Here is a 22025-nt window from a genome sequence, read left to right as displayed (position 1 = left end):
CCATTTTAACATTAGAGTCTATGGAGGAGTTGGAGGGAGGAGGCTGTGCTTTGGTGACATTTATGAAAGAACCATAACATCTAGTACAATAGTAAACACATTGGATGAAAGAGGACAGCGATGGCTATGTTTTGAGGGTAAAATCATACCTGTAGAGCAAACGCTGCGGACACAGCAGCAGTTTTAAAAAATATTTTAAGATTAATTTTTTCGCTCCTCTCACTCTAGCGGTTGAAGCTCTCACTCTAACCTCCAACATTCCGTCCCATACACACCCATTATAAACTCTGAAACGGCTGAAAAAACATCATGAAACTTAAACTGGAACTGAAGAAAAGTATAATAGATATTGAAAAGATGAATACAAGTTGAATAGTTGAATGTCTTGTCTTCGTTTTAAAGTTTGAATGGTGGTTCTATGTCAATGTATGTGGAAGTAGATACAGTTTAAAGAGGAGTAAGTTGAATGAGAATTTGAAGGGTCTCCCCATTGAAATACATGGGAAATTTTTGTTGAAAAAAGTTGAATAATTTTAAAAATATAAATGTTATGAATGAGAAAAATACAAGCAGTCATGTCCAAAAGAAGAGGAATCTAACGGTGTTTGAATGGTTTTTCTAAGTTGAGCGGTTTTGAAGGAGTTAGATGCCAAAAAACGTCACGAATATATAATAATAAAGATTAGAAGAACAATACTGTGAATGCTTTTACAAGCATTCACACTAATAATAATAAAGATTAGAAGAACAATACTGTGAATGCTTTTACAAGCATTCACACTAATAAAGATTAGAAGAACAATACTGTGAATGCTTTTACAAGCATTCACACTAATAATAAAGATTACAACAACTATACTGTGAATGCTTTTACAAGCATTCACACTAATAAAGATTAGAAGAACAATACTGTGAATGCTTTTACAAGCATTCACACTAATAAAATAGAATAGAATAAAGATTACAACAACAATACTGTGAATGCTTTTACAAGCATTCACACTAATTATAGCAGCTGAACGGCTCACAGGTGGAGCATTGATCCATGTCATGCAGAGAAGCATGCTCTGCTGTGCAGAGCAGTCCAGAGTGTGGAGAACCAATCAGAGCAAATAAAGAGTGAAGCAAAAGAAGAGCAATGAGACGGTTTCAGGCCTGACGAGCAGAGCGGCTGCAGGCAGACGTGGACACGCATGTTTGTGATTGTTGTAGCTGTGAGGTCAGTTTAAATGCCGTCTTTAAATCTTCTTAATCCAAAGGTCATTTGGCCTTTTCCAGAACGTTCTCCTACAATAATGACATAATTTACATGTGTTCTTTGTTACCTACTTGGTTATAAAATAGATTTTACCCTCATCATCTGTAATAAATTAAATAACTGAATGAACCTCTAAACTCAATCTTACATACTTGTTAAATCTAACTTGAGAACTACTTTTTTCAGACATGACTTCTGGAGTACACTGGTCCCTCGTTTATCGCGGATGAAATCTGCAAAGTAGGCAGCTTTATCTTTTACAATTATTATAGATGTTTTAAGGCTGTAAAACCCCTCACTACACACTTTATACACTTTTCTCAGACAGGCATGAACATTTTCACACTTTTCTCTCTTGTTTAAAAACTCTCAAAGTTCAAACCTTCATAGAAAAAAAATCCAGTATTATAGAATGAAACCAAAATCATCCTGAGGTAACGACGTTTCGTCGACATTGTTGTGTTTGTTGGAGAGAACACAATGCTCTGTAAAAAAAGAAAAAACATGCAAAATTGCACCCAAAAAATATCCGCGAATAGCGAGGCCGCGAAAGTTGAACTGTGTTGCAGCGAGGGACCACTGTACTCAAAAAGGTATCAAGTTTATTATTAATAAATCAATAGTGTATTGATGGACTGATGTGTACCTGTGGGATTAGTGTTCTGAGTGTTCTGTTGAGGATCTCTGATCACTGATCAGCAGACAATCAGATAAACTGATCGTAACAGTTAATGGTTGAGTCATGTAAGCCAAACAGCCAATCAGAGCGCTGTGCTGAGCAGCAGTGAGTCAGCGCTGCGGGGGGGGGGATGTAAATCAGGGGTGAAGGACAGACAGGGAGTGAGGTGTCATTAGAGCAGGTCAGCGCTCGCGGTCGCACCTTTGGACACACAGATGTGCTCATCCACCATGTGACCTGCGACCCCCACCAGAGTCACTCTCACTGCATGCCATCGATGGCGGCGAGGAGCAGCCAGTGAGGTGACAGGAACTGACAGGCATTCTGTCCTCGGGGTCGAACTTTCCACTCAAGTGGGCGAGCGTCTGTGGGGCACACAAAGCAAAGAAATGACTTCTGATGCATCGCACGCTCCTCGCTGTGACTCACCGACCAATCGCAGGACAGCTCGCAGCTCACAGTCTGGTGACTGACACCGGAGTGATGTCATCATCAGCTGCTCCACACTTACTGGTCCCAGTTACAACCAGCAGGGAGTGTGGGCGGAGCGTACTGTCCACATACTTAAATAAAATATGACATCACTACACAGGAAGTAATTTAACTTCCTGTGTAGTGACGTCGTAGTGATAAAGAAACCACAAAGTGTTTAAGCGTCCTCCTGAGCCTGCACGCCGGCGTGCCCGCAGAGAGTCGAGTCGCCGTGAGGCCGCTGACCTGAGCGGGAGCTGGGTGGGGGCGGGACAATGAGCCCGGTGTTACGGCGCTGTGGTCTCCATTAGACCTCTCAGGGGTCTCCACTTCCTGCCGCGGCTCAAAGGAAAAAAACGCCCTCATTTTACAAGGAAGAAGGCGACCGCTCAAACTGAGCTCCCGTCACACACTCGACTCCAACCAAACCCAGCACGCGCTGATCCTCAGCAAATGACCATCACACCTCAGACAACACGAACAAACTACAGACGCTCACTTCATCTCCATATTTGTGTATATAGATGATGATGATGGTGGTGATGAAGCAGCAGGTGCCTCTCTGCTGTGAAGCCGCAGCCTCCCTCGTCTGTCTGCTTAAAAACCACAAATGGCTGAGCGAGTCGCCGGGCGGCACTCAAAGCCTTTAAGTCCTCGCCGCACTTTACTCTTCCTCGTCTTTTATTCGTCCTCGTGACGTTAACGGTGAGCGTGCGGTCGAGCGGCTGCAAAATGGACAGCGTGTTTTACTGGAAGTGGTCATGGGAAACGAGAGAAAGATCAATTATCAGCTGATTTCCAACAGGCGACGAGGCGTTCACTGCCCGACGGAAACGTTAGAAAATGATAAAAGTAAAATTTCCCTGAAGAGAAAGAACCGTGACGCTCGGTGGAAGAAACGTCTGAGAGCCGTTCTGCCTCCGCAGTTATCACCTGACAGCGTGACGACGTTTTCCTCCATTTCTCTGTATCAGAGAGGAAATAAAAGACCCCGCCCTCATCAGGATGCACACACTCGTCAAGGAGTCACCAAGCTCACAAACGGAGACTTTTCTGTTTTCAAAACACCGTCACAGACACGTCACATCGACAGACCCGTTCAGTCACGTAAGAACACCTGAGCAGGTGTTCGAGCGCAGCAGAAGCAGCTTCCTCTGTGACGCTCTAATGGTAATGGACCGGTTTTAACTGGTTCTCAGATCAGGGTTCAGGTCCAGCTCAGGTTAGACACTGACCCGAGAGACAATGACCCAGTGTGTCTCAAACCTCCACACACACACACACACACACACACAAATCACATGATGAGCAGCGAGGATGAGCGTTGCCTCAACTTCCTGAAAACTGATTGCACAACGAGTCTGCTTCATTACCTGATCGCAGCTGAAAAACAACTACTTCCGCCTTCTGTGAATAACGGAGAGGCGCGGGAAGACCTCGAACAATACCACGACCCATAATGCTCTCTGCTCCGAGGTCTCAGACAGAGCAACACCCGCTCAGAGCAGCAAAGCAGAACCCGGGCCTTGAAACCACAATTTCAAATTTCGGCTTAGAGTTGAGAGGAGGACGTACGAGCAGCAGCTGAAAACTTTTTGGGTTAATGAGTTCATCGTCTTCATCATTAATCCTTTTATTCACCTCCTTCTTAAAGTCTTCACATGACCCAGCAGAACCTGACCCCAGACGTCCCCACAGTGGACAGCTTTCCTGTGGACACATCTGTCATAACTCAAACCGTCCAGACTTTGAGGTTCTCGTGAAGCCGTTTTTGGAATCTGAGGCCACACCGGCGTTCACAAGGACCGCCTCCTCTGATACCATCACATCCTTGGCACTGACGTAATTACAGAATGCAACAAAGCAACAGCTGTCCCGACGCCTGCAGTCACAACTAACCACCTGATGCTCAGGTGTTGAAAACTAGAACTCCTGTAACCTGGTAACAGTAACACGTCACTGTACAGTGATGACATCACTGCCTCTCAAAGGTTCATCTGCTGATCAGCTGATTCCAGTGTGGGGGGAGAAAACTTTACTTAACTCTTCATAACAAACACTAATCAGTTTATTCTGTCAGAGTCACCTACAGGTGTGTGTGTGTGTGTGTGTGTGTGTGTGTGTGTGTGTGGTCTAAAGCCAGCACAATGCAGCATGAGTCAGGAATGAACAGAGACAGACGGAGACAAGCTTCTATTTCAGTCCACACACACTCACAGTAACACACACACACACACACACACACACACACACACACACACACACACACACACCAGCCCCTCCCTGCAGGAAGCAGGATCACAGCAGCTCGTCCACTTTCCTCCTCTGACCCTTTGAAACCGGTCCGCTGGTTCTACGAGCTCCAGTGTTTCTGAGGCCCAGCCCACTCGGTGAATGAGGTCTGTTGTGTGAGGAGACGCCTGTGTGTCAGAGTCATGGCTCCTCCCTCTGAGGCGCTCCCCACAGCACACCAGGAAGTCACAGCGAGAAGCAAGTGTGAAACACACTGCACGCAAAGCTAAGAGCTGATTATTTCAGGTTCTGATGCAGTTTGGAAGTGACCTTTGAACTCTAATGGAAAATCCCCTTCAGATCAACCAGGGGAGAGATACCAGTTTTTTAGGAACACCCGATCCTTCCATCCGCCCAGCATCACATGGGCAGGCTCACAAAGCTCAGGTCAGACCTGCCTCAAGTCTTCAGTCTGAGGCTGAAAAGCCTTCATCAGCCTTCATCATTCTATCCCTCCCCAGTCACGCTCTCACTGCTCTTCAAAATAAAAGTCCTCTATCCTGTCAACTAATTAAAGCGTTTAACCAAAGCGACTTCATCTCCGACACGTCATCAGGTTTCATTCTGCATCCTGAGTGTGAGACAATAGCACACTAATGAGAGGAGGAGCGTGTGACAGAGCGCCACGCTAATGAGAGGAAGAAGAAGAAGAAGAACAGAGTTTGTCTTTGTCAGCGAGCTGAAGAGGCTGTGAGAGAAGGAGCTCAGAGGAAACCCACCAATCAGAAGCAGGGATACAGGAGATGCTGAGTTCTGAACCACAGAGAGGAAGCAGGTGAGACAGGTGACAGGTGAGTTGGCATCACACAGGTAACCCAGTTCCTGTGGGCGACCCTGGCATCACTCTGAGAACGGAAACTCTAACAAATGTCAGCAAAACCTAAAATAACTGAAAATTTCCTTCCTGTGCCCAGAAACCACCGCAGCCCTCTGATAGCGGGGGAATCCCTGTGTGTCACCGAAACCCCAGCTTCAACACTACTGATCCATTTCCAGCTCTTCTCCTGCTCTGAGCATGTTTACAGAAAGTCAGAGCGAGCGCCTCCATCTGAGCATGTGAAGTCAGAGGTGGTGTCCCGCAGGGCTCTGCTCTCAGCCTGCCCAGGTATGCCCAGAGTCCGGAGGCTTCTCTGTTTTCTCCAGGTGACTCACAGCAAGAAGCTCGACCTTCACTGCACACCTCCCTGTCCTGTTTCGTCTCAGCGTCACACAAAAACAAATAAATGGCCTGTATTTGTATAGCGCTTTACTAGTCCCTAAGGACCCCAAAGCGCTTTACACATTCAGTCATCCACCCATTCACTCTCACATTCACACACTGGCAATGGTAAGCTACATCGTAGCCACACCCACCCTGGGGCGCACTGACGCAACGGGTGAAGTGTCTTGCCCAAGGACACAACGAACGAGACTGTCGGAGCCGGGGCTCGAACCGGCAACCTTCCGATTACAAGACGAACTGTCAACTCTTGAGCCCCTTAAGCCACGATAAACATTGTTTAACTTTCAGTCTGCAGCTAACAACTGTGCGCACGGCCAATCACAGCCAACCAATTAGATGTTGGCCGAAAAAATAAAATTACCAAAGGTGAAGCAAGGTGGGGCAAGCACAAACATCTGACATTAATCAGCTTACATCAAACATACACATTAAACTTGCCGTTGTTGACAGCCTACTGATGTATTTACCTCACAGCTGATGATGAACACAGGAACGCAAGGCCATAAATGAGTCACCTAATCCAAGCAGACCGGTTACCCTCATAGTTAAACTCGTAAATATGGATGAAAACCTTTAGTGTCATATTCAATCATTCTAATACAGTACTCCGCCCTATCAGAGTCCCTCTGACAGGTGACAGCTTTATAGTTTATGTCACCATTTTTACTCTTTGAGTCTAGAAACTTTAAAATGACATCTGCAGCAAAGAATCAGAGGCAGCAGGTTCAACGTTTCTGGTGGTTCTGTTTATTCCGATGGTTCTGATGGTTCTATTGGCTCTAATGATATGGATGCTTCTAATGATTCGGATGGTTCTGATGGTTCTAATGTTAGGGAGTCGTCCTCCTGTATTCCTGCTGGAGCTGAGTGCAGAAGCCTGTGAAGTTTTCGGGTATGAACTATCGAGCCTCTTTGAGTTTTACTGATGAGTGCACACATGAATAAATGCTCACAGTCTGAAACTCAAACGTGTGACGTCCTCACTCGCTCGTATTTCTTCTTTAATCACTGACATAAAGTCCCACAGACTGAACGAGGCATGCGCAAGTTCAGTCGAGCCACCAAGTCAGACGTTCCTGGGCTTCAAACGCCTGAATGTCCCTCAGTCCCCGACTCCAGGGACGTGAGGCGGCCTCTGGCTGCCAAGCGGTCCTGAGGTCACAACCTCACTGTCCGGGCAAAACAGGAAAGAGACAAACACATGCCGTCCATGCAGGGCCGCAGGAACACTATTGTCTGAAAACTGGCCGAACACACTGAGGGCTGAACACTGCCAACACCACCCAGGAACCAGATTGAGAACCAGAGCAGGAAACAGACTGAGGCTCCGGTCTGTGAACGGGACAGCTGAGCAGAAACTTCAAACTTAAAAGGAGCTGGACAAACATGAGGTTTCATCAGTCACATCCAGCTGACTCAGCGTGAACTCACTGAGCGCGCTCTAAGACATGACCCACACAGCGCTGAAGGTTCGAACCCTCAGCCTCAGCACGGAGGTGAGCGGAGCAGAATTGGGAAGTGTGAAAGAAGAAAAGGAAATAGAAGAAGAGTGTGAGGGCATAACGGGAGGTGTGTGTGTTCTCAGAAATAGAAGAAGAAGCAACAGTGCGGTGACGAGGTCGCCAAAGCCCGGAGAAACGGTGTGTCAGCACATCGCAGCAGAGGGAAGTGAGGGCCGGCGAGCCGAGTGTCGACACGAGAAAGGGGAAGCCGGCCGTGTGACTGTTTATCTGCACTCGTTTTTACCTGCTTTCACACGTCCGAGTGCTGCGCCGCACCGGAAAAACAAAAGCAGAAGAAGAAGAAGCAGAATTAGAGTGTGAGCAGAGAGAAACACTGCAAACACACACAGCCATACCAGAAAATAGCCACAACCCATCCCGAATACTCACAGAGCACCCAGCTACTGCAAATACTCACAGAGAGTTTCTGCTGAGGCTCGTGACAGACTTCAGGTCTGTCCAGCAGTGGTACACAGACCTTCAGTGCTTCCTGCTCGGGCTTAGAGGGTCAGCCTAAGGAAGTCAGGGAGCAGACCACCATCGAGTTTAAAGATCACCTGTGTGTGAATGTGTGTGTGAATGTGTGGATGACTGAATGTAGTGTAAAGCACTTTGGGGTCGATAGGGACTAAGTAAAGCGCTATACAAATACAGGCCATTTACCATTTACCATGTTAGTTATTCATGGATGGTGGAGGGAGAAGTTCCTGTGAGCGTCGAGTTCAGGAGCATCTTTAACCTGCTCATCAAACCCGGTCTGCACAGGTGAGAGGAGAACATGGGCTTTAAACGCAGATGTGAGTGCGTGGCCCAGATGTGGCCCACAGCAGGCGGTGACCCAGGCTGACTCAGGTCAGGTTCACCTTTAACATGCCAAAACTCAGCCGTGCTCCAACTGAGCTCGCTCAGTAAACGCTGTCACACACGAGTCACGCATGAATCATGACAGATTTGGTAAAGCCTGGCTTAGGCCCATGGCGGGCTGATGGCGGCTCTGTGCAGTCAGACAGCAGAGTGAAGGCTGTGAGTCGACTTGAGGCATCTGTGATTCTGTGTGAAGCTCAAACAGCTCCACCATGAAGAACCCAGCTCCTCCTCCTCTCGCCATGGCAGCAGAAAGCTCGCGGCCTGCTCTGAGAATCTTGCCACCCATCCCCATTGACCCACCGGCTTTTCTTTGGGTACGGTCGATGACTTGAGCTAGGACTTCACTAAATTCTCTTCTGGTCCGTTGCACGAATACACGAGTCCGACAGCGATTATTGTCTGCCATCGCTCGGATCAATTTGCATTTAACCCAGATTCTGAGACCAAAGAGGACTGTCAGAGAAACGGGGACAGGAAGCGGTCTTAACACCGTCTTTGTGCGCGCCTCATCTCTGCTGGTGTACACTCAGCCATAAATCACCGTCTTCACATTCAGCGTGCCAGACGCCCAGGACAAAAGAGGCTCCTGCGACCCCCCCCCCCACCGATACCCCGGGGCGGCCTGTGTCCACTGGGTCACCTAGTTCGGCCCCATGGGGGGGAGGGGCTTTTCCCAGGCTCATTAGAGCGGTGAAGGCGAGGAGGGGTGGGGTTGTGTGGGGAGGTCAGCCTGGTGGGGTCATTAGTTTCAGGTGAACTGGTTTACCCGGCAACTGGACAGACTCCCAGTATAACCACTAAGAGCTGCACACTCACACCACAGGCAGCTCCCAGCTGCAGGTTCAGCGCACGTCCAGGCGTCCCCACAGAGCCACGCGTCAGCCAACCTGTTAGCATCAATGCTGTTAGCATCAACGCTGTTAGCAGCAGGCTAAAAATCTGTTGTCACTTCCTGTGTCAATGCCTCTGTAGCGTCAGGGTTAGCACGAGCCAGCTGAAGCACCGTCTGCTCTGAAATATGAAAACATTGGCAACTGAAAGCGCTCCCAGCAGCGGGGAATGATGGCGCACAGCGTTAGGCTAACGCGCTGATCTGGCTGAAATGGTTCATCGTGTCAGCGCGAGTTTCCTTCAGCTCGCACATGTCTGAACATCAGCCATGTTCAGAGCACCGACGATGATGAGGCGCCTTCAGTAAGTCACCGGTGGGGCCCGAACGCGCTCTCTATCACGGCGTGCTGCTTTAACCTACATGTGCGACCGGATGCGGGCACCTCATCGACTGACCCGGTTCCGGCCATCGTACTGTCACACTGCTGTACCTCCATCCATGTGTGAAGCCACCCAGACTGTAACACGCCTCATGTGTGTCACAGCGATCAATCGCAAACACAACACGGTGAGCGGCAGGGGAAGAAAGAGCACGCTCATATCAATGACCTCTATTGACCGAGCCGGGCGCATGCAGCCAGTGGGCGCTCACAAAGCCGGCCTTTCAAGTTCATCTGGACTGATGTAATAAAATTGACACATGCAGTCGGATGAATTCTGGGGCGCCGTTACCTAAACGCTGCCCTGCAAAGTGCTGTCTCCGCCCCTCACTGCAAACGAATCAATTACAGAGCAGCGTAATCCTGTTAGGGGCATGAATGCATTCCTCCCCGCTGGCAGGTGCTGGCAGGCTGAGGGGCTTACTGGAGCAGGCCGTATCAAAGCCGGGGTTTATCTGCCACATTAGGGCTGCGGCGAGCAGCCGAGGACGAGCCGATGCGCCTGTGCTCAGCGCCGACACAATGAGACCCTGTCCCGCGGCTTCCTCTCACTCATCCACGACCGAGTCTCAGAGGAGCTGTTATTTCTGCTGCTGCACTCGCCTCAGCCTCACCAGGAAATCCACCCATACAGCCTGAGATCAGTCAGAGGATGGAGATGGTTCAGCCCTTTTTGACGAGTGTGAGCTGATGAAGTTGAGTTGAGCTCAGGAAAAACGATCCTGAACCTTTACCCAGAATGCACTTTGTGACTGACGACCTGCTTTTTGCTCCACTGTTCAGCTGGCCGAGGAGCAGAAACTGATCCGGTGTCAGCATGAAAGCTTCCTGTGATTTCTGCTGTTTATGGCGGTGCGAGGATCAATATACATATATACATATGGGGGGAGGGGAAAAGGGGGGCCCCCCGACCGTCGGCCCCGATTCACCCACACTATTGTACACAGAGGGTGTGTTTGTGTGTGTGTGTGTGTGTGTGTGTGTGTGTGTGTGTGTGTGTGTGTGTGTGTGGGGGGGGGGGATAAATGGCTGCATGTTAACCACGTTTGACAGGCTGCACAAAAGGGTCAGAGGAGGGACACCTCGGGTCCCATGACGCAACCTATACACCCCCCGCCCCATCGCCCTCCTCCTCCTCAGCAGCCAGACTTCCTGTTGCTCTCCCGTGTCTTCCTGCCTCTGTGCTGTCAGAGAGGTCACAGCTGACTGTAACGGCACCGTGGCTCAGCGCGGTTACAGGACCGTTCCACACTCTGATCACTAACACACATCTACTTCCTGTGCCCGATGATAAAAGGATCAGCTGTGTGTCTCTATGAGGACAGGTTATTTCTGCTTGCATGCGTTTCCTGCTGCTGTGAGTTTGTTGTCCCGATGACTCTGAGGCGCTGTACGTCGCCCGGTGCGTTCTGACACATGTGTGTTGAGCTGTAATGAGGCGGCGTGGACAAAGGTGGCGGGCTGAGGGAGAATGAAGCGTCTGTCAGGCTGCAGGACTTTCACGGCTGGGAGGGGGATTATTCTCCCCCTAACCTTTTCAGCTCCGCCTGCTCCTTTGATGGCTGACAGACTCACAAAGGCACCTGCCCCATCCCCAAGTGTCCCTCGCTGCCCCGGCCTCTCCTCCCCTGACCTGACCGGCATTCCTGGCCCACGGGAGGTCCTCCCCATGGCTACCTTTACGCCCCCCACCCACACCAAAGTCTGGTAATCCCACGGCAAACAGAGGCCGTGCACGAGACTTCTCACAGCCTCTCGGCTCAAAGGTGGACGACCGATCAGCCCGTCACCGTGGGAACCAAGGCCGGGAGAGAAATCAGTGAAAGGCATTGTGGGATCGGTGTGAGGAGGCGGCGTGGTGTCGGCGAACACTCAGACCGAGACTTTACAAAAAGATTTGAACGTGTCCTGTTCTCAATCTTTATTTAAACAGGAAGTTGTCTGATGTCACCCTGATCACATGGTCTCGTTTCAATCAAATGACTGTTCCAGTGGAAACCTGAAAAGAGCCTGTGTAAGCGACAATGATGAGTTTCATCTTCGTCCGCGTCACCGTGACCCGTGGCTGTATGAATACTCTCAGCAGTGAGGCAAACGCAGACTGTGCCGTCACAGCGCTCAGACACAAAGAAGAAGAAGGAGGAGAAGGTTCCATCAGCCTTCAGCTGTCACAGCACTACACACACACACACACACCGAGTCAGATGAGCCCTGAGGCCCCGCCTACACTTACTGCCACGCCCACTCATGCAGCAAATCATTTTACATGCTGGTGAGAACCGTAAGGACTCAGACTCATCTTTTGTGTTTCTTGGTGGACTTCCTGTTTAATTTTTTTACACAGTGAAAAAGATTTATTATTTGAGTGTTTTGCGGTCATTAGTCTGAGTCTGTGTGTGTTTGGACAATGACCTTCAGCCCGACGCGCCAGGATGATGACTCCGATGATGCTGAAGGCTCAGGGTATGTAATGACCCTGCAGGACACCCACCCAGTCCCTGCCTACACACTCGTTGTTTCTAACTGAGCGGGCTCAGTTCTTGTAGCTCGCCGCGTTCGGGTGTTCACCGCGCCGCAGAGGTGGAGAAGTTTCCCTCAGCCCAGCCTCTACGAGCAGCTTTGACAGGAGTGTCAGCTCCATTACCTCACACTCTGAGGGCAGTCCGGCAGGACCGGGCCCGAGGCGGTGAGCTTGCACCAAGCAGTGCCTCATTACTTTGATTGGCAGATCAGTGACCGGGACGTGGCCCGAGGACGTTCTTCTGAGTGGACAGAAAATCCTCCTGAACTCCAGAGGTGAAAGTGAGCCAAGTCCTCCAGAGACACAAACTCAGGGAGACGGGCAGGAGAGCAAACTCTGTTCCTTCTAGGCCCCTTAAAACACACTTCCTGTTTAGAGGTCAGAGACGGGCCATCGGAGTCACAAACATTCGGTAGTTGTAGTTCAGTATTTCATTTCCAAACGGCTGCTGGGCTCGTCTCTCACACTCTCTGCCTGAGGCTCTGTAGGACCTCCAGCCCACTCAGCTGAAGATCAGCATACGCCCACAATTTAACTCACTGCATCTTCAGTCAGTCTGAACTGCCTCAGCATTCACCTGGCCCAGTACCATCCCTTAATGTGTTGATGAGCTCTGGTTGCCTCACTGGTTTAAATCAGAACCGTGAGGAGGCCATGGTGATGGACAGCGGACAATAGGAAAGCTGGATATGGAGGTGTGTGTGTGTGTGTGTGTGTGTGTGTGTGTGTGTGTGTGTGTGTGTGTGTGTGTGTGTGTGTGTGTGTGTGTGTGTGTTCAAGAGTTATTCAGCCGTATGCTGGCTGGACACATAGATGTCCTGACACCTTAATCCAGCCATCCGTTATTGATTGTTCCCCCTGTGTGTGTGTGTGTGTGTGACCTTGCCGCAGGACCCAATCAAACAAACCTTTGCTGTGAGGGAGGGGCCATTGAGAGTGTGAGTGCAGCAGAGCGAACAGGTCTGATCATGTGACCACTCAAACGACCAAATGTAAACATTCAAAAATAAAAAAGTGAAATTCAAGATAAATGAAGAATAAAAAGAAAAGAAATAAACTGAGAAACACACAAAGTTTATAAGGAGAAACATAAAATAATATCTAACTAAAAATCTTAAACACATAACACCTTGTTTTAAAATGTATAAATGTAAATTGAACAGACAAATCATGAAATTATTTTAAAGTCATAAATATATTATTTAATTTAAAATTGTAACGTACAAACAAAAGATGAATACAAGTTTAATCATTACAAAAATGAAACTTTTCTTTTTAAAAATAAAAATTATAACAAGTAAAGTAAATAATCAGAATGATGAAAAATAATAAAGTTAAAACATCCAAAACAAAAATTTGGTGATTTTTGTGTTTTAATTATGTTAAAAATATTAAATTAAATTAATTAAATCTTTTAATGATACTCACACCTGTTATACAGTCTGTGTGTGTGTGTGTGTGTGTGTGTGTGTGTGTGTGTGTGTGTGTGTGTGTGTGTGCGTGTGTCTGTGTTTGTGTGTCTGTGTGTTATCTGCACGGCAACCTCGGCCGTGACCTTGGCGGTGAACGTGTGTTTAGGCTAACGGCGACAAAGCGTCACCGGACGGCTCATCGCTCACTCATGAAGAAAATGTGCACATGGCTACACGGTGGACACACACACACACACACACACACACACACACACACACACACACACACACACACACACACACACACACACACACACACACACACACACACACACACACACACACACACACACACACACACACACACACACACACACACACACGTGTCAGTCGCCTTAAAACACGACAAACAGCAGAGAAGTTTACCACCAACACTGTTCCACTGCACACCAACCTGAGCATCACAGTTACCTGTTGAAGTCCCACTGTGAGCTCAGGAGCGATGACATCACCAGGGTGATCGGCAGAGGCGAGCGAACAGGCCTTCACAGAGCCCACATGTCTCACCTCCCACTTCTTCCTTTTCTAGAAATCAGCCTCAGAACAAGAAATGCCGCAGCGAAACTTCATCTCAGAAACTGACGTGCTGACCTCATCAGGATTTCATTCGACCACAGACAGGAGTTACAGCCCACAGCAGGCCGACGGTACTCCAGCAGAACGTCTGAGGAACCCGAGAGGCCGATCTCAGCTCAGAGACACAGAGACACGTCCACGGGCCTGTTCGTAAAGACCCGTTTTACAACTTACACATGATCCACAGAAATGCAGGAGAACGCATGTCTGCCTCGAACAACAAGAAAGATATCTGAAAAAAAAAAGTATCTAAATAAAAATGTTAAAGTAAAAGCGTCACACATGCCTGACAGAACGACAAAAGTCTGAAGGAAACAGAAATCAGGTGCTTTCTGTTTTTAATGAACTTAAACCCACGATGAATGCATCAGTCTGAACTCACTGTTTCTGTTGGTCATGTGACAGTGATGTCACTGTGATGGGACGTTTTATTTTGGCAGGACAGCATTAAGCAGACTTCGTGTTGTTAATACAATTTGAACAAAGGGCCCGTTCTTCAGCGAGCCGGCCGGGCTCCTCCTCCCTGTCCCACCAGAGGTGTTTGCTCAAGTAAATCTGCCTAAATCCTGCCGGGGGGGGCAAATAATCTGCAGTCATTCACAATAAAAGCACACTGGGAGGGCGGGGGCTCAAAAATTAGGGATTCATATCACATGCTGCATTTTAAACTTGATTCCTGACCTGTGAGGGACCTGATGCTGCAGCACAGCGGAGGGACGAGGGAGGCAGGCGGGCAATCCTGCACAATCGCGCACGCACGCACACACACACGTTCATTTAAACACATTAAAGCTGCCCTCTAAATCCTCGTTAGTCGTTCCTGTAGAAATTATTCTTTGACACGAGTTGAACATCAAAATTGAACAAAAACCAAAAGAAAAACATGAAAAATAAAATTAAATCCAGAAAAATAAAAACAGGATTCATTTAAAATAAATATTTTCTGTCACACAGAAAAGTAAAGGTGAGAAAAGGAGGACATCCCACCGTGAATATTCAAAAAACGAAAGACTGAAACAAATGTGATGGGCGGGACCAAAGCTGTGACATCATGAACACATTAATAAACATCCTCCGACCCAGTCAGTTGACAGCTGCGTGTTTAAGGGTCGCCATAAAGTTCAGAGGATGAGTAGGGGCGAGGAAAACGAAGCTGAGCGCAAATCATAGGGGGAGGGGCTTAATGCAGGCCATACACACACCTTCATCCACCTTCCTACTTTCTTTTATTAACCTCACTGCTTTTCTCTGCCCTCCATCTTTCTTTTCATGTGAGGTGGCGTAGCGAGCGTTCCCAGCGCCGTTGCAGCCTCTGAGTGCTGATTAAGGACGAAGAGAGCAGTGCTTTCTTTGTTCTGCCCCCAGGGGGGCGCTTACTGAGGAGGGGGCAGATATGAAAGACACTGAGGTCAGGGAGGAGGAGGAGGAGGAGGAGAGCGATGGCACGACAACGGACCAGGGAGCTTTACGGGGACATAAACCTGGACCGTCACCAACGGACAGGCACACAGCAGGTCCTAACGGGGGGGGGTCAGCACGTCAGCCAGTTTACACACACACACACACACACACACACACACACACACACACAGTGTAAAACACAGGAAGTGAAAATGTTTGACGACCGAACGATGAAGAGCTGTCAGTAAAATTCCCCCGAAGTGGTGAAGCACACGCACTGAGCACGCTCTGTGATGATAACACTTCAATCTGACACACACATACACACACACACTCTGACCTGTCAGGGGTCACCTGCTGATCTGGGATCCGCCTGAATGCTGGAATCAATGACTCCAAATGTTACAGGTGTTGGGCCCTGCAGTGAGGACTGACAGCCTGAGCCTCAGTGTGTTTCTGAATATTTCCTGAACAGTTGTGCGTTTGTGCGTATTTACAGCTCGTCTGCAGCGGCGCTCGTCTTGAGCGGTGAGCATGCTTCGTGTTCAGTGTCCGACACATTTCAGTAGATTCACAGCGTCTCTGTCTCTGAATAAAAACCTTACCAACATGAAACACTCGGCTGTGACGGCAGACACACATGCACACAGACACACACCAACACAGCAGAGTGTGCACGACCTCTGCTGATGTTGGATCGCGTGTGGAGGCGAGGTTTATCAGAGCTGGCCGTCCCCGCGCCTTCAGGGGTTCGCCACATAATCCACAGAAACCTCCATCAGGCGCACACAGCTGCATCCACACATCTATGAGGCCGAAACCACCAGGTCCACCTCCTGGTCCTGGTCCAGATCCTGGTCCAGGTTGGGGTTCAGGTCTAGGCTCTGCTCCGTCTTTGTGTCACAGATGCTGCTTTAAAGCGGCTCCTGCACCGCCGGGACAATGACACGGCTGTGAGACATGTGGCATGAATGGTGCAGCAGGCGGCCTGACACGGCTGCAGGAGGGGTCGCCCTACACACACACACACACACACACACACACACACACACACACACACACACACACACACAGTCATTGCTGTTGGCGGCTCGGCTGTGCAGGAATCCTCGACTCACACAGACAGACTCGGACTCAAACCTGTGATTTCTTCACCACATCAGCTCCGTTTAAATTTAAACGCGACCCAAAAACAAACCCGTGTGCACTTTTATGACATGTGACCTCCTCCTTCTTCTCCACCCAAAGAGAAGAGACCATGGAGACTCAGAGAAAAACCCACGAGAGACAAAAAGCAGCAGGACAAACAGTTGCAGCCTCACAGCTGGATGGGACAGCCAGAGGTGGAGGAGGCCCTTCAGATCCTCTTACACCCCCCCACCCCGAACCGTCACCGTGACCTCCACCCCATCAACAACAACCCCCCGAGGACCCCGAGAGGAGGAGACGGAGCCACATCAAGAGACGGGGACAAACCACAGCAGCGTGAAAACACAGGAGACAAAATCTTTCGTTGTACTATTGTACATGTATGTATGTATATATATATACATACACACATACACTGTGCATGACCGTGCAGAGACAGCAAAGAGTTATCTTGTATCTCATCTAATAAAAACAAATGATTTCATTTTCACGGATTTTGTGTTTGTGAGGCTCAAACGTGTTTCGAGGAAATGAAAGTTTAAATGTTTAAACCAAAATTCACAAAGTGTGACACAAAAACTCAAACAGTCCAAACTCTCTTTCACTTCCGGTCCCTCTCACCTGTCCGTTTGTTTGTTTTCACATAAAATAAACAAACATGGGAATGAACTCCACGGCTCCGCGCGGACCCGCAGGTCTGCGCGCGTGTAACGGTCCTCGTGCCCAGCTGAGCGCAGACCTCCGCCCCGCCCGGAGCAGCGCCTCCCGGTCCCGTCAGAAAGTTTGAGGCCGGCCCCACGCGCCGTGCCCGGGGCCGTGACAGTGTGTGAGTCGGTGTGTGTGTGTGTGTGTGTGTGTGTGTGTTCGTACCGTTCTTCCTCCGGGGGTTGGCCTGTTTTCGTCTCTTGCAGCGGGGACCCTCCGCCATGATCTCCGGCTTCATTGATCACTGAGTCCGCGGCTCCTGCTGCTCCTTCTGCTCCTGCTGACGGCGGCACACACACAGTAAATCCCGGAGCAGTAGCCCCTCGCGGACCTCGCGCTCACACTAACGTGCGCACACTTTGCGCTCACTTTCTGGGAGTTTGCGCACCTCCGCCCCGCGTGCCCGTCCGCCTGATCTGAGCGGAGTGTGTGGCGCTGTGACAGAGGAGGAGGAGACACACACACACACACACACACACACACACACACACACGCACACAAACACTCATACTGACACACAAGTCAAACACACACTCTCGGTCCCTCCTCCTGTCAGTGAACTTGTTGATTTTAGGTGTAAAATTAAAACCAATCACTCATCAATACATGATCGATATCAGAGTATCAGGCCGAGAGTGCGCTTATATAAGCTCAACACTCAGGCCTGCAGTTGTATAATCGTGCGCGCGCAGGTCAACATTTCCCCATCTCATCCGGAGAGAGCGGGGAGCGGAGCGCAGGCACGCCGGGAACGACCTCATCCTCCCCGGCCAGCCTGCCTCCATCCACCCGTTCCCGGCCCCGGAGCGCAGGCTCAACACCTGCATCCGGATAATACCTGGTGGCGGGAGCGCGCTCGCCTGCGCTCACCTGTCCGGACAGGTAGAGCAGGCAGGTGAGCGGAGCGCATTGATTGGAGGAGAGGAGGAACGGGTACCTACCGGCAGGCTGCGAGGCTCCGGGAGGAGGCGGCAGGGAGGCAGGAGAGCCTCCCGCAGAGCGGTACCAGAACTCGGCCGCAGAGTCCCGCTGAGTCGAAGCGGAGAGTCCGGGCTGCGGGTCGGGCTGCTCCGGTGTGCGCGTGCTCCTCCCGCCGTCACCGATTTTCTGTCCGCATCACAAACAGCGCGAGAGCCTCGGCAGCACGCGCCACCTATCTGCGCGAGGAGGAATAATGACCCCCCAACACACACACTTTAATTTGCAGGTTCCTGTGGCCATACGCGCTCACCTGAGCCTGCACCTGATTGGCTCACAGGTAGATTACCTGGACAGGTGAAGCCGCTGTGCAGAGGCACGCGCTGCGCTCACTGAGCTGCAGATCACAAGCATGCGCAGACTGCTCCGAACTCCGCAGGTGTTTCTCACTTGGAACAGTGGTCACGTGGTTCTTTTTTAGTTTGACCAACAGACGAAAGAAGTTGACGTCACATTTAAACAATGACAAAAAACCCCCCCTAATAAACTCTGTTCAAGAAGTTTTGACTACATAGAAAGAAAATCTAAAAATGCGGCAATACGTTTATAATGATAATAAAATATGTCTAAAATATGTCTTTTGTTATAATACCGGTAAAAATATGCTAAATTGAAATATATTCAGTTCAGTTCAGTTCAGTTCATTTTTTATTTCAAACATTTCAAACATGTGTCTTCGCAATCATTATAAAATATCATTTCATTATTTGTTTGAAAAGGAGTAGGCAGAAGTATTTACTTATTTGTCCCTACCCCCTCAAGTTATCAAATATATTTGCAGACATTTATATAATCTGGTAAAAATGCATTTACTTGATTTAAAAGAGATGAAAATACAACTGAATAAAGATGTCAATATTTTGTTTACAGTTGTTAAAAATAATCATAAAAAGCAAAAATAGAAAAGAAATAAAAACAGAACTGAAGGATTCTTTATCATCATCATCGACGATGTCCTGGAATCCATCCGCGATCTTTGTGCTCAACACACACACACACACACACACACACACACACACACACACACACACACACACACACACACACACACACACACACACACACACAGTCGTGTTTTCATATCCTTGTGGGCACATGTAATTGACATAATGCTTACCCTAACCATCAAAAATGACCCCTAATTCTTAGCCTAAACCAAACCCTAACCTAACTGTAACCCTGTCACTAAAACCACATTTTGAGCCTTAAAATGACCTTCAAACTTGTGAGGACGGGCGCTTTGTCCTCATAAGGACTCCTGGTCCCCACAAGTATAGTAGCATGCTAGTGTTTGGTCCTCACATAGATGTCTAAACATGGTACACACACACACATACACGCAGACACTCTCTCCCGTATCTACAGTTATAGTTACGGTTACATCTACAGTTACATTTACATTTATATAGTTACAGTTGCATCTGCATAGTTACAGTTACACTTTCATCTACAGTTATAGAACCTTCTACAGTTGCATCTACAGCTATAGTGACAGTAACAGTTATTGTTATAAATATAGGTACAGTTGCATTTAGAGTTAGAGGTATAGTTACTGTTACATCTACAGTTACAGCTATACTTACAGTGTAAAATTTATAGTTTTATAAATATATATACATATACACTTATAGTTATAGTTACAGTTACATCTACAGTTGTAAAGCGCTATACAAATACAGGCCATTACCATTTTACAGTTGTAGTTATAGTTGAATCGACAAATACTGGTACAGTTACATCTACAGTTACAGTTACAGCTATAGTTACAGTTACATCTACAGTTATAGTTACAGTTTCATTTACAGGTATAATTACAGTTGCATCTACAGTTGCACTTACAGTTATAGTTATAAGTATATTTACAGACACAGTTACAGTTATAGTTACAACTACAATTGCACCTAGATGTATTGTTAGTTACATATACAGGTATAGTTACTATTACATCTACAGTTACAGCTATAGTTACAGTGAAGAATTTATAGTTCTAAAAATATATATGCATACATTCTAGTTATAGTTACAGTTGCATTTACAGTTGTAGTTATAGTTGAATCAACAGTTACATCAACAGTTACATCTACAGTTACATCTACAGTTATAGTTACAGGTACATTTACAATTTTATTTACAATTGCATTTACAGTTATAGTTATATTTACAGTTGCAGATACTGTTATAGTTATAGTTAGGAACAGGAGGCAAATCCAGAAACAGAGCATTACGAGGAAGACTTGAAGTGAACCATGAGGTGAACTTGGTCAGACAATAACAAGGGTTACAGGAAGTAAAAACAGTATAAAACACACAAGGAGTTAACCTTCCAAACCTCTGATCTCTAATGTGTACAGCATCAATCATCAGTCCTCAGCATCAGTCCCATTAATCCCTGAGCAGGTTTACAGATGGACCTCCTCTGTCTGGGCTCTGACCTTCATCACTGTAGCCTCCTCTGCTACTTTGTCCTCCCAAGTAAAAGCTGCAGAGCTTTTCAGACGCTTTGACTTTCAATTAATGTGAGCGGCTCAGCAGGAGGATTAACTTGTACCTGTGAAAAGCCCGGCAGGTAGGCAGAGCGCCAGGCTGTGGTGAAGGAGAAGGAGAGTCTTATTGCTCCTCTTTAATCTCAGCAGAGTGAGCAGGATGAAGGATGTGCAGGCTCAGGTCCTCATTTCACCTCTGCACACTGTAAGAAACCTTTCATCAGATACAGCAAAGGTCAAAGTTCAGGTGTTTCCACACAGAAAATATCCAGGAGTTGCTTAGAGGAACTGCGGGAGGTCTGGGAGTATCTCCTTAAAAAGCTGCCACCTGAGACCTGGAAATCAGGAAGAGCAGGTATGGATGGATAACTGACCACTGTTAGCTTGATGCTAAACTAACAGCGTGTACATCTGAGTCAGTGTAAGCTTCAGCTGCCCATGGAAACCTGACGTTAGCACGAAAACGAAACACCTGCACTGTATAATCATCACGCGTTTGCCTTCAGAACGGTGTGAGGTCATCAGGAGCTGTGAGGTCATCAGACAGGTTAAAACTAATGACTGTGGAAAACATGGATGATCTAACAGCGTTTACGTTACAAAACCACGACCGACTGTATCAAACAGACAGCCTGAGGTGTTCTTCAGTAAACTGGACTACCCGACAGACGGACTCGAGGTAAGTTAAATGTGTTTGTAAGCTAATCCGTAACTAATGTCCTTAGCAAGCTAACTAAGATGAGCACTCGGTTGTCAGGGAAACCCGTTTTGTAAAGTTCGTTTAGCTAATCTGAGCAGGTGAATGGATTTACCCTGACTAAGGAAATGAAGAGAAACGCACCGGGCTGCTCAGTTACTAACTAATTACTGTGACGGACCCCGGACGGCAATCCCGATTTTCATTTTTGGCACAACACCTGGAGCTAAGGAGGCAAAACAGTCGCATGAGTGCTGCTGTTTGACTGAGGAAGAACAAAGCAGTCGTGGTAAGCCAATCACATGACCACTTTAAGATGCCAAAGCAACAAGGTGATATATACCAGTTTATAAATTGTGTCGATAGGCCACGTAAAACCAGAGTCATGATAAACAATATATATGCGGCATTTTTTCCTCAATAGTTTCGTCACGTTTACGTCTAAGGACAGCGGTAGCAAGCACTCTCTGGTTATGAGCAG

General features: G+C 48.0%; 1 protein-coding gene across 3 annotated transcripts in view; it reads right to left on the bottom strand.

The window, feature by feature from the left end:
* zeb2a (zinc finger E-box binding homeobox 2a) overlaps positions 1 to 18625 on the bottom strand; it is a 41233-nt gene extending 22608 nt beyond the window's left edge. Inside the window, exons 1-2 of one of the 3 annotated variants that reach the window (XM_031730174.2) lie at positions 18328 to 18625; positions 17552 to 17666 (exon numbers count right to left, since the gene is read on the bottom strand). In XM_031730174.2, coding sequence (XP_031586034.1) covers positions 17552 to 17624 — 73 coding nt within the window. In that variant the 5' untranslated portion in view covers positions 17625 to 17666; positions 18328 to 18625. Of the gene's footprint in view, positions 1 to 17551; positions 17811 to 18327 lie in introns of those variants that run through there. The other 2 variants (XM_039599967.1, XM_031730182.2) reach the window with 2 other exon arrangements.
* Between the last annotated feature and the right edge of the window lie 3400 nt (positions 18626 to 22025).

This window comes from Oreochromis aureus, linkage group 16 (genome assembly GCF_013358895.1).
Source record: "Oreochromis aureus strain Israel breed Guangdong linkage group 16, ZZ_aureus, whole genome shotgun sequence".
In the NCBI taxonomy this organism is placed as follows: domain Eukaryota; kingdom Metazoa; phylum Chordata; class Actinopteri; order Cichliformes; family Cichlidae; genus Oreochromis; species Oreochromis aureus.
Note: the sequence above shows the minus strand (reverse complement) of the source record. Positions and strands in the feature narration are given on the sequence as shown.